Source organism: Montipora foliosa, chromosome 9 (assembly GCF_036669935.1).
Source record: "Montipora foliosa isolate CH-2021 chromosome 9, ASM3666993v2, whole genome shotgun sequence".
In the NCBI taxonomy this organism is placed as follows: domain Eukaryota; kingdom Metazoa; phylum Cnidaria; class Anthozoa; order Scleractinia; family Acroporidae; genus Montipora; species Montipora foliosa.
In genome coordinates this window covers 8,427,790-8,440,739 of record NC_090877.1, presented here as the reverse complement: position 1 = coordinate 8,440,739, position 12,950 = coordinate 8,427,790, and the positions used below count along the sequence as shown (strand labels likewise).

The window sequence follows — 12,950 nt, the reverse complement described above, 5'->3', positions numbered from 1 at the left end:
AGCTGTGTGTTGTCTTCCAGGAGATTCAAGTTGTTGTGTAATATGTAGCTCTAACAGTGCATAATATTGTTTTGGTATTGTCTATCATTGTAGTGCCATGGTTAAAGTCTTAGGTAAATAGCCCCCTGAGAAGACATGTGGTTACTCGCAAAGTACCAAACCTAGAAAGATTGAAGAAAATAACATTGGCTTCTACGCTGAAATGTTGATCATTTCCAAGTTCCCTCACAACTTCTTTTACCACAAGTTTAAGCATGCACTCTGAGCGTGTGACAGCTTTGTATTTTACAAAAGTTCATAGAAGTCGACCCTCTCCGGCGGGGTTAGTATTTGGATGGGTGACCTAAAAATTATACCACTCGTCACAGAAGCAAAGGACCGAAAGTTCTATTTTAACGCCCAAAAATGCGAACTAAGCAAGGTACACATTTTGTTAGCTTGCTTTATTCAAAACAAATATTGAAAAAAAAGTGAATAAATATTGATACACAGCTCTTTAAGGAACAGCAGAAGGAAGTTTTCAGGATGGTCGATCGAGAATAAAATATTTTGTCATCAGCAACAACATTTACGACATGAAAACAACATTAATTTTGAACCCCGAATATAAAAAGTTACGATCAACGACAAACATTTTGGGATATTTTTGCTACGTTCAATTTTGCTACTGTACTTTTGGCCGCAAAAGTAAAGCGCAAAATCGAAGTGACATCGGATTCAGCGGGCGCCGTGATGAAGTTTATACCGCGGCGGCGAAACAGTGAAGCATCTGTGTCAAACGATGGCAAGATACAAGGTTTTGTTTTTGTTAGTTTTCTTTTTCTTTCAAGTGTTATAAAGTTTGACAAGAAATGTGCAAATTCAACGCAAAGATCTCAATCGTGCAACTCTTGAGTTTGACCATTGTTTCAGCAAAGTCAAAAATTTACTCTCCAAGATGAGGTTATTTATCAAAATGATCCTCGCGTATCACATTTCAACACACGTGTGCAAATTTGTTAAGCTCGAAAATTACACAACATGATATTAAAGTTCACAAAGGCTCGAAATATCTCGGCAAAATCCTTTTCCAGCGAAAAATTAATCGAAACAAACAACATAATTATTTACTATTAGAGGCAAAAATACCTTCCTATTTCAATTGCGTGCGTGCAAACAAGAGATGCAATTAAAACATGTACACTTTTGACAGTTCACATCAAACCCTTTTCGACTCGGAACCTTGACCGTAAACAATGAAGCAGAAAAGCGACAACAACTTTCATTCAAATAATTCTTCACTGTCACATTTCCAAATATTTTACACCTTTGCAGAGGTGAGTACAAAATACCGGTAAATGTAAATGTAAATTGACAGACAACTAAGATGCGACTTGAGTAAACACTGTGATACATTCAAGGCGTTCGATTCCTTCAATGTTTGTTAAATCCATAAAAAATTGCCTTTTTGATTTCAGTGTTTTATATAATAACAAGTTAGTAAAATATTAGAAACAAAGCTCACTTGATATCCAAAGGCGAAAAATGAAATTGTTGTCGAAGACCATTACTCGTCGCTTAAAATCCAGACATCTATTTTTCAGCGCTGTCTTGTTTATCCAATTGACGAGCCATTCTTGAGCTCCATGAGGGTATATTTTGTTTAAAGATCCACTAAAACGCCATTCACGTCAATGACTTATTAGTGAAATTTCCAATTGTTATACCGAAAGACTGTGCAGAGTTGAGAACAGGTAAATACAAATCTGACAAATAGCGAGATAACTGAGATAACAGATCCACTATATGGATTCCTTCTCTGTCTTTGTTGAACCCATACTGAGTTACCAAAGAACTGTTCATTTGGTTTGAGTGTTGAACAATACACCACACTTAGCAAATTTTAGGGAGACAGCTCACTTTGATTACGGCTCGACGGGCGACAGATTGTTGTCGAAGTCCATTACTCGTCGCTTCTAACATTCGACCACCTGTCTTGTTCAGTATCCAATTCGCTTGCCATTATTGAGCTTCATAAGAGTACATTTTGTTCAAAGATCCACTAAAACGCCATTCGCGTTACATGACTTTCGACGCCATTGCCGGTTAAGTTAATCGTTCTACTGTGTCCACCAGAGAAATCTACGCATTTCCCACTACCCTCTCGATCGTAAGAAAATACGCGTAGAAGGCTCTATGCAAAAAGACACCACTTAGCAGGGGAGTGACAGGCAAGACTTTTACCGACACGGAAAAAAAGAAAAAAAAAAAGAAAACGAAAAATAAAAAAACGACGAAATTAAAGACAGATTCCGACTGGGTTTGGCAACCCAGTAAAAACGACGAAATCAACGCAGACCTCGACTGGTTTGCCATAGGCAACCCAGTAAAAACTCACTAACAATAGAACCAAATGCAAATTTAATTTAATTCAATAACAAAGTACGATTTGCACGATTTGCATGAGATGCACGAGTGATTGGCATGGAAACGCCTTTACGCTATCGTTAATTGGTTATACTTCCATATGTGAAATAGCTGTACGCCATTCTGATTGGCTGTATTGGCCTTTTTCACATGTGAAAATAAAGCGTATAGATTTGTACAAATGAGCTTTATGGAATAAAATTCTCATGTTATGTGTAATAAAACTATGTAACGTCAGGCTCCTGGTAACGTGGAACAAAATCAAAGTATTAAATATTCTATAAAAAAATATAAAATTGAATCTCAGGTTACATGGACAAATTTCGGAAGTACAAAATTGCCTTAGCACGCGTGACGTCAGACTATCTTTGAACTCTTTAAATTTATGACGTTTCGAAATTCTGGCTTCATTTTGAAGTCAGAGGGATTATTGTCCAAGTGGACTTAATAGACCATGTTCGTATTCTCAGTATTGGACTTGAACTAGCTTGCAGTGGAGACTAATGCGGGGCAACATGTTAAAGAGTATTTGCATTTGAATAGATTCCCCCGCATTAGCCTCCATTGAGAGCTAGTTCCAATACTGAGAATACAAATATGGTCAGTTTATACTTTATCTGAGGGTCAAAACTTGCTGTTGAGTTTATAATTAAACTGGACTCCTTCTACACTACCAGAGCCATGTTGACCTACGTTGTAAGAGATCTCTGTCAAATACAATGCTACGTTTCAGTCCTGTTCCAGACGTTCTTAGGGCTTCGTCACACGTTTCTCCCCCACTAACGTCTGCTAAAACGTAAAACCACTTCCGTTCAACGAATGTTTGCCCACTATTTTAAAACACCAATCAGCATTGTATAATTGTGTTGTGCATAGCTAATCACATGCTGCGACAGAATACCATACAAAACACGAGTTAAGCCAAAACTGGAAAACGGCCTCTGATTGGTCCGTAATCCACGAACGGAGGTGGTTTTTCGTTTCACCAGACGTTAGTGGGTGAGTAGACTGCGAGCAGCATCTTTCTTCTCCTAGACTACGAGGGACGAGTGTTACCATCATAAGCGCGACCCACGCCACTCGAGCTGGTAGCCTGGACCGACTCCCTTCTCGGTTTTACCCTAAACTTGCATAATGTTTTTCATCTTCCACCCGCGCGTTGGATATGAGGAAGAAAGGACGACTGCTCGCAGTCTAGTGGGAACGTGCGACAAAGCCCTAAGAACGTCTGCGTAGTAACTAAAGTCACTTCGGCTTTGCAATTGGTTGTGCAGCTTAGCCAACACTTTCTTCATATGATGGAGGAGGTGCTTCTGGCACTGGTCTGGCTTCGTAAGATGGGGGGACGGGAGGTCCAGAACAGTATGGTGGCAATGCAGATCCACTAGGGTGGGGCACGTAAGCAGCAGATGCTGCAGGAGATGGAAACTGGACAGGTCCAACAGCGGACAGGTCATGAACTTGTGGATGTGGAGCACCCAAACCATGCACCAGATGAGGGGCACTCGGATGTGGTCCAGCTGAAAAGGGTTGTCCCGCGGGAGTATCGACTGCGGGATACGGTGGGTGGTAATTTTGGAAAGATGTATTCATCGCGCCCACCTCTGTCATTGGATCAGAGGACTGATTGTTTGCAGCACAAGGGCCCACCAAGGACGGTGCATTATTTGACAGGACGGCAATGGGATCTGTGATATCCACCTCCCTTGGGGGTGTGGTACTCTTGTACATCTTCTTCTTCAAGATATAGTAGGTTTTACCTGTCTTAGCTCTGAATAACCAGCGGTAAGGCCATGTCATCATTAATAGCGTAGCAAGCCAGAAGTAACCAGTACGAATCCACCATGGTCTCACATTCAAATCCACGTATGTCGAAATCCTCTTTTTGAGGCCAGGGATTTGTCTTTTGGCGGAGTAATCTGTGTAGGCATCCCTGTGACGGTTTCTTTCGATCATGGCGGCCACTTGACTTGCATAGTCATCAGCTGTCTCTTGGTCACCGAAAAGTATGCAAGGGTCTATCTTCAGCCGAGTAAGTGAAGAATGACCAATTGGTGGCATCTCTCTCTTGGACACGTCAACCCAGGATCCAAACGAAAACTCGTCTTGGTCAATGAAGGTCGTTACTTTCTCTGTGTACGTTTCTGTGCGTGACTGTGGGTTGCCATTGGAGTCTGTGTAGTACACTACACGCACACGTGTCTCATAATGGTAACACTCCACGATCATGACTATCTGTGGTGGAACCTCGTGCATTTCTTGTATGTAGCTCCAAGCCGTTTGGTCTTGCAAGATAGTCGACAGGTAGGACAACTCGTGGCTGAAGAAACTCTCGATGATGACGACAACTGGCGATATACACAGCATAACGATGGCGAAGGTCCTCAAGATTTCGAAGACGAGCGCGTAGCGAGTACATTGGGAGATTCCACAACCAGCGAAGTAAATAAGCCATAAGTAAAACGAAAAATACATTTGCATGGAGATGAGTCTCCACAAGCTTGCATTTCTGTAGAAGCCTCGTTTACGGTTCACTTCTTTTTCGTCGTTCTCGTCTTGGAAATTCTGGACAGCATCTTGGTACTCTTGAATGTTACGGTCAAGTTCCTCTTGACTTCCAGCTCCAGCAACTTGCTCCAGTCTTCTTCCAAGCTCTTCGCCAACTTCCTGTTGCCTCCTCAGATCATTTTGTTCTTCTTTGGACTCCTTACATCCTACCGCACACTTGGCACAGAAATAGATAACAAAGGCCAAGAGAAACTGCAAGAGTACTGCTCCTGTCAGGACCACAGGTAAGATATAGGGTATGTCGTCGAAATTGATAGAGGAAGCAGTGGGATTTGTGGGATTTGTGGGATTTCGCCAGCGAGTCCTTCGAGGAGGTATCCTCGGAAATCGTGTCGAATGCAGGGTCCATCGGGGTGAATTCGTGGTACCAGCTCTACAGGCTTGCCCTTGTCTACTCCAGAATGGACTGAAGGATCCAATCACACATAGAGAAAACCTTACACTTGGATACGTGGAACTGCAGAACGACATACCAAGATAACCAGGTCGTAATCCTGGGTAGACAAAATTCAGTTCTGTATTGACCAAGGGGGATGGGATGGGGCACTGTGTGTTTGTTGCGCATGTGACGCCAGTGTAGCCTGGTGGGCAGAGACAAAGGGTTTCGTTACCGGAAGTGTAAACGCAGTTTGCGTTACTATAACAGGGCCGTGACGCGCAAGTGTTCTTCATCGATGTCACACCCCGACAAAGCACTCTTAGGTCTGCCATGTCACTCCAAACGCCATTATAATGTACTGACCATGTCTTAGTTATGTATTCTGGCCGCAAAGCCAAATCCTTGACTCTCATGTAAGTACCATCATTGTAACCGCTGGGCCTGTACTGGCTTGTCACAACCCAATAATCATCTACGTACAGTAAGTACATTAAACTTCTACTGTGCTCATAAACTGGGCGGAGATTGCGAAAGACGCCTTGTCTTCTACGGAAATAATCTTGACTGCTGTTTGTCAGAACATTCCCTTTGCCGTCGTTGAAGGTCTTGTTTAAGTAAACCCTGTCCGAGTTGCATTCTCTGAAATCTTCGTCGACGCAGACAGCTTTGATCTTAGTCGAAAAGCTGCTGGAGGAAACATAGTAATAAGTTTGTTCACGTGTGTTTAAGTACATCCACCGACTAATTAATCCTTGAAAGACATCCTCTCTGTCCAGAATTCCAGAGCTGAGCCAAAATGTTGGATCGACATCACTGTAGAGTGTAGCAGCTATCCCGAAATGGTCGAGGACACCGCGTCCAAAAACTAGATAATTTTTGGCATTCAGGGCCGTGTGTAAGTAGAGCACCAGGTTATGGTTTTCCCTTTTGTACAGCGGAAAATTATTGTGGGTTTTATCCTCCTTGACGTAAACTCCTTCGATCATTTTGTAAGGCATAGTTTCCTCGTCGATATTTTGAAAGAAGATCCGCGAACATAATGTCTTGGCACTTGAAAATGCGATGCACACACTCAATACGAGCCACAGTGATGAAGATACTCGCTTCATGCTCGCTAAGTCGTTTGTGAAATACCTTTAAGTAAATATCGTTTACGCGCGAGGTTTTGGTTTTAATGCTGAGACACGTGACATGTGCAAAGCAAACACTGACCACCCGGAAATTAACCCCTGTCTCTTATTGTGTCAGGAATTTAGAAAATTGCGCACAGTATCTTCAACTTTTTGATCAAAATTCAAAAACAAAAATTTTCCAGTTTGTTGCAAAACCCGGCTGCAATTTATATTTTTCCCATTTATCATTCAGGAACGCGGAAAAAGGAAGGGAAATACTAAATTCTCAGAAAACATGAAGATGGAGACGTCAACGCTTAAAGCGCAATAGACCCTATGCAAAAATGGCTGCCTTTAAATTATTCTTTTGTTCATATTCAAAATAGCCCAACTAACCTCGTTTTTGAGACAAAAATTCTAAAGAATTTGTCATCCTGAACGAGGTTAGTTGGGCTATTTTGAATATGAACAAAAGAATAATTTAAAGGCAGCCATATTTGCATAGGGTCTATAGAGATGTGCCTGTGTTAAAAAGATGTTATCGCGACAAAAAAAGACAAGGCGCGGGCAGAAATTCTTTATTATTTTTCAGTACCCTTCAGATACAGCCAGATTACTTTTAACATTACTTAAGTGAAGGTCGATCGATCGTCCCAGTGAGTTTAGTCCTAAGAAGGAGTAGTTTCGACTATTTTGTATGGCGCTTTGCCAAAATTAAGGCTTGCATTTTGGCATAGAAAATTATTAAGTACCACTTACATTTTTTGCATGCCGAATTCGGTCACCAACGTACATGTTTCCGTGGCGGATTTCATGCACACTTTATTACCACTTCCCCGTGTAGGAATTTCAGAGGCAATAACATAAACAATAAATATAGTTTACGTCATAGAAAGTGCGGCGTACGGGGTTTTATGCACGAGTTGTTTGTGTCAAAAACCCGAACGAGCGAGGAACGAGCGAGTGAGGGTTTTTGACACAAACAACGAGTGAATAAAACCCCGTACAACCCTGTTTATTACACATAACATAAGAATTTTCATTAAAATAGTTTTCTGAACGCGAATTAGAAACAAAAACTCACTAACAATAGAACCAAATGCAAATTTAATTTAATTCAATAACAAAGTACGATTTGCACGAGATGCACGAGTGATTGGCATGGAAACGCCTTTACGCTATCGTTGATTGGTTATACTTCCACATATGAAATAGCTGTACGCCATTCTGATTGGCTGTATAGGCCTTTTTCACATTTGAAGTGTAATAAATATAGTTAACGTCATAGAAAGTGCTTTGTACGGGGTTTTATGCACGAGTTGTTTGTGTCAAAAACCCGAGCGAGCGAGAAACGAGCGAGTGAGGGTTTTTGACACAAACAACGAGTGAATAAAACCCCGTACAAAGCACTTTCTACGTCGTAAACTGTTTATTACACATAATACGGTGGCCCACAAGTGCACTCCCAATTCCAAAAGCCACCGTACACATAACATGAGAATTTTCATTAAAATAGTTTTCTGAACGCGAATTAGAAACAAAAACTTACTAACAATAGAACCAAATGCAAATTTAATTTAATTCAATAACAAAGTACGATTTGCACGAGATGCACGAGTGATTGGCAAAGAAAAGCCTTTACGCTATCGTTGATTGGTTATACTTCCACATGTGAAATAGCTGTACGCCATTCTGATTGGCTGTATAGGCCTTTTTCACATGTGAAAATAAAGCGTATAGATTTGCACAAATGAGCTTTATGGAATAAAATTCTCATGTTATGTGTAATAAAACTATGTAACGTCAGGCTCCTGGTAACGTGGAACAAAATCAAAGTATTAAATATTCTATAAAAAATTAAAAAATTGAATCTCAGGTTACATGGACAAATTTCGGAAGTACAAAATTGGCTTAGCACGCGTGACGTCAGACTATCTTTGAACTCTTTAAATTTATGACGTTTCGAAGTTCTGGCTTCATTTTGAAGTCAGAGGGGTTATTGTCCAAGTGGACTTAATAGCCCATGTTCGTATTCTCAGTATTGGACTTGAACTAGCTTGCAGTGGAGACTAATGCGGGGCAACATGTTAAAAAGTATTTGCATTTGAATAGATTCCCCCGCATTAGCCTCCATTGAGAGCTAGTTCCAATACTGAGAATACAAATATGGTCAGTTTATACTTTATATGAGGGTCAAAACTTGCTGTTGAGTTTATAATTAAACTGGACTCCTTCTACACTACCAGAGCCATGTTGACCTACGTTGTAAGAGATCTCTGTCAAATACAATGCTACGTTTCAGTCCTGTTCCAGACGTTCTTAGGGCTTCGTCAAACGTTCCTCCCCCACTAACGTCTGCTAAAACGTAAAACCACTTCCGTTCAACGAATGTTTGCCCACTATTTTAAAACACCAATCAGCATTGTATAATTGTGTTGTGCATAGCTAATCACATGCTGCGACAGAATACCATACAAAACACGAGTTAAGCCAAAACTGGAAAACGGCCTCTGATTGGTCCGTAATCCACGAACGGAGGTGGTTTTTCGTTTCACCAGACGTTAGTGGGGGAGTAGACTGCGAGCAGTCTTTGTTCTTCTAGACTACGAGGGCACGAGTGTTACCATGAGCGCGACCCACGCCACTCGAGGTGGTAGCCTGGACCCACTCCCTTCTCGGTTTTACCCTAAACTTGCATGTATCCAACCGAGCGTTGGATATGAGGAAGAAAAGACGACTGCTCGCAGTCTAGTGGGGAAGGAACCCGTGACAAGGCCCTAAGAACGTCTGCGTAGTAACTAAAGTCACTTCGGCTTTGCAATTGGTTGTGCAGCTTAGCCAACACTTTTTTCATATGATGGAGGAGGTGCTTCTGGCACTGGTCTGGCTTCGTAAGATGGGGGGACGGGAGGTCCAGAACAGTATGGTGGCAGTGCAGATCCACCAGGGTGGGACACGTAAGCAGCAGATGCTGCAGGAGATGGAAACTGGACAGGTCCAACAGCGGACAGGTCATGAACTTGTGGATGTGGAGCACCCAAACCATGCTCCAGATGAGGGGCACTCGGATGTGGTCCAGCTGAAGAGGGTTGTCCCGCGGGTGTATCGACTGCGGGATACGGTGGGTGGTAATTTTGGAAAGATGTATTCATCGCGCCCACCTCTGTCATTGGATCAGAGGACTGATTGTTTGCAGCACAAGGGCCCACCAAGGACGGTGCATTATTTGACAGGACGGCAATGGGATCTGTGATATCCACCTCCATTGGGTGTGTGGTACTCTTTCTTGTACATCTTCTTCTTCAAGATATAGTAGGTTTTACCTGTCTTAGCTCTGAATAACCAGCGGTAAGGCCATGTCATCATTAATAGCGTAGCAAGCCAGAAGTAACCAGTACGAATCCACCATGGTCTCACATTCAAATTCACGGATGTCGAAATCCTCTTTTTGAGGCCAGGGATTTGTCTTTTGGCGGAGTAATCTGTGTAGACATCCCTGTGACAGTTTCTTTCGATCATGGCGGCCACTTGACTTGCATAGTCATCAGCTGTCTCTTGGTCACCGAAAAGTATGCAAGGGTCTATCTTCAGCCGAGTAAGTGAAGAATGACCAATTGGTGGCATCTCTCTCTTGGACACGTCAACCCAGGATCCAAACGAAAACTCGTCTTGGTCAATGAAGGTCGTTACTTTCTCTGTGTACGTTTCTGTGCGTGACTGTGTGTTGCCATTCGAGTCTGTGTAGACGCACACGGGTCTCATAATGGTAACACTCCACGATCATGACTATCTGAGGTGGAACCTCGTGCATTTCTTGTATGTAGCTCCAAGCCGTTTGGTCTTGCAAGATAGTCGACAGATAGGACAACTCGTGGCTGAAGAAACTCTCGATGATGACGACAACTGGCGATATACACAACATAACGATGGCGAAGGTCCTCAAGATTTCGAAGACGAGCGCGTAGCGAGTACATTGGGAGATTCCACAACCAGCAAAGTAAATAAGCCATAAGTAAAACGAAAAATACATTTGCATGGAGATGAGTCTCCACAAGCTTGCATTTCTGTAGAAGCCTCGTTTACGTTTCACTTCTTTTTCGTCGTTCTCGTCTTGGAAATTCTGGACAGCATCTTGGTACTCTTGAATGTTACGGTCAAGTTCCTCTTGACTTCCAGCTCCAGCAACTTGCTCCAGTCTTCTTCCAAGCTCTTCGCCAACTTCCTGTTGCCTCCTCAGATCATTTTGTTCTTCTTTGGACTCCTTACATCCTACCGCACACTTGGCACAGAAGTAGATAACAAAGGCCAAGAGAAACTGCAAGAGTACTGCTCCTGTCAGGACCACAGGTAAGATATAGGGTATGTCGTCGAAATTGATAGAGGAAGCAGTGGGATTTGGTCGCCAGCGAGTCCTTCGAGGAGGTATCCTCGGAAATCGTGTCGAATGCAGGGTCCATCGGGGTGAATTCGTGGTACCAGCTCTACAGGCTTGCCCTTGTCTACTCCAGAATGGACTGAAAGATCTCGCACATAGAGAAAACCTTACACTTGGATACGTGGAACTGCAGAACGACATACCAAGATATACAAAAATTTGGTTTTATCAACTGAGTTGATAATGTAAATTGGCCACCGTACAGAGATTCTAAAAGCTGACGTTTCGAGCGTTAGCCCTTCGTCAGAGCGAATCGAGGGATTATGGGTTACGTGTAGTTTTTATAGTAGAGTAGGAGCTACGCTATTGGTGGTAACATGGCAACGTGAAAAATAGGAATATATTAGTTAAATGAAAAGCGTTCGTTAATACCGTGAGGATTAAGGGTGCCGATTTGAAAAATGAATTTTTGTTCCAGATTCTTGCGGCTTTCCGTCGTACCTAGATGTAGGGAAAGGCCGCAGATAGCCATGTGTTTTTTGGAGTGGTTAGGCAGATTGAAATGGCGAGCGACTGGCTTGGATGCATCCTTGTCATTCTTCTCAACATCGCGAAGGTGTTCACGGAATCGGTCACCTAGTCGTCTACCTGTCTCACCAATGTATAATTTATTGCATAACGTGCAGGTTATGCAATAAATGACATTTGCGGAGGTACATGTGAAACGATCGGTGATCTTAACAGATCGCTTAGGTCCCAATATCTTGCTAGTGTTAACAATGAAAAGACAAGTTTTGCATCGTGAGCGCGCGCATTTGAAAGTGCCGGGTTGCTCGTTAGTTTTGAGCGCGCTTCTAACTGAAAAGTTGCCTACGTTTTTGTCGCGTTTGAATGAAATAAGTGGAGGTTGCGAAAAGATTCTACCAGTCTCGGGATCATTTTGGAGTAATTTAAAATTACTAAGAATGATGCTTTTGACTGCGTGATTATGAGGATGGAAAGTGAGGGTGAATGGAATTCTGTCATTGTTATCTTTTTGTGACGTTTGTAATGATTTTTTTTGTGACGGTTGTAGCGAAAGACGCTTTGTCTTCTACGGAAATAATCTTGACTGCTGTTCGTCAGAACATTCCCTTTGCCGTCGTGGAAGGTCCTGTTTAAGTAAACCCTGTCCGAGTTGCATTCTCTGAAATCTTCGTCGACGCAGACAGCTTTGATCTTATTCGAAAAGCTGCTGGAGGAAACATAGTAATAAGTTTGTTCACGTGCGTTTAAGTACATCCACTGACTAATTAATCCTTGAAAGACATCCTCTCTGTCCAGAATTCCAGAGCTGAGCCAAAATGTTGGATTGACATAACTGTAGAGTGTAGCAGCTATCCCGAAATGGTCGAGGACACCGCGTCCAAAAACTAGATAATTTTTGGCATTCTGGGCCGTGTCTAAGTAGAGCACCAGGTTATCGTTTTCCCTTTTGTACAGCGGAAAATTATTGTGGGTTTTATCCTCCTTGACGTAAACTCCTTCGATCATTTTGTAAGGCATAGTTTCCTCGTTGATATTTTGAAAGAAGATCCTCGAACATAATGTCTTGGCACTTGAAAATGCGATGCACACACTCAATACGAGCCACAGTGATGAAGATACTCGCTTCATGCTCGCGAAGTCGTTGGTGAAATACCGCAAAGTAAAATTATTGGCCACAATGGCATGTACTAAAACCCGAAACACCGAAACGAAACCATCGGAACGAAACCGCCGAAACCATCGAAACACCGAAACGAAACCAGCGAAACAACCGAAACAGCCATAATGACTATGATTGATTTTTTGAAATTCTTTCACTCATGATGTAGTTTCACTGTAAGTAAAATTAGTCGTTTTGTTCAAAGTTGTTCCCTTCTACGCAAGCACACAATAGACTTGGTAAATTCAGTTTCACCATTAACTATCTCTGCAAAATACAAATGCAGTTTAATAATACAATAATTTACAAATGCGTTAACATTCATTTATCGTAACTTTGTAGCCTCGTACTTTTGTTTGTTGCCTTGGTCTTTGCACTGTTCCAACCGGGTGAGGCTTAATCGCGTAGGTGGGTGGGTCGTGG

The 12,950-nt window shown here is 42.3% G+C and overlaps 1 protein-coding gene and 1 pseudogene across 1 annotated transcript; both read right to left on the bottom strand.

Annotated features, from left to right (window-relative positions):
* Positions 1-1,787: 1,787 nt before the first annotated feature.
* LOC137970968 (uncharacterized) lies at positions 1,788-6,593 on the bottom strand. Its single transcript, XM_068817653.1, has one exon. The coding sequence runs from the start codon at positions 6,460-6,462 to the stop codon at positions 3,682-3,684; it is 2,781 nt and encodes a 926-aa protein (XP_068673754.1). The 5' UTR covers positions 6,463-6,593; the 3' UTR covers positions 1,788-3,681.
* Positions 6,594-7,781: 1,188 nt separating this feature from the next.
* Positions 7,782-12,561, bottom strand: LOC137971422 (uncharacterized; annotated as a pseudogene).
* Positions 12,562-12,950: the final 389 nt, after the last annotated feature.

What these genes read in the sequence shown, in the direction of transcription:
- LOC137970968 (XM_068817653.1), bottom strand. Translation starts at nt 6,462, where the DNA reads ATGAAGCGAGTATCTTCATCACTGTGGCTCGTATTGAGTGTGTGCATC.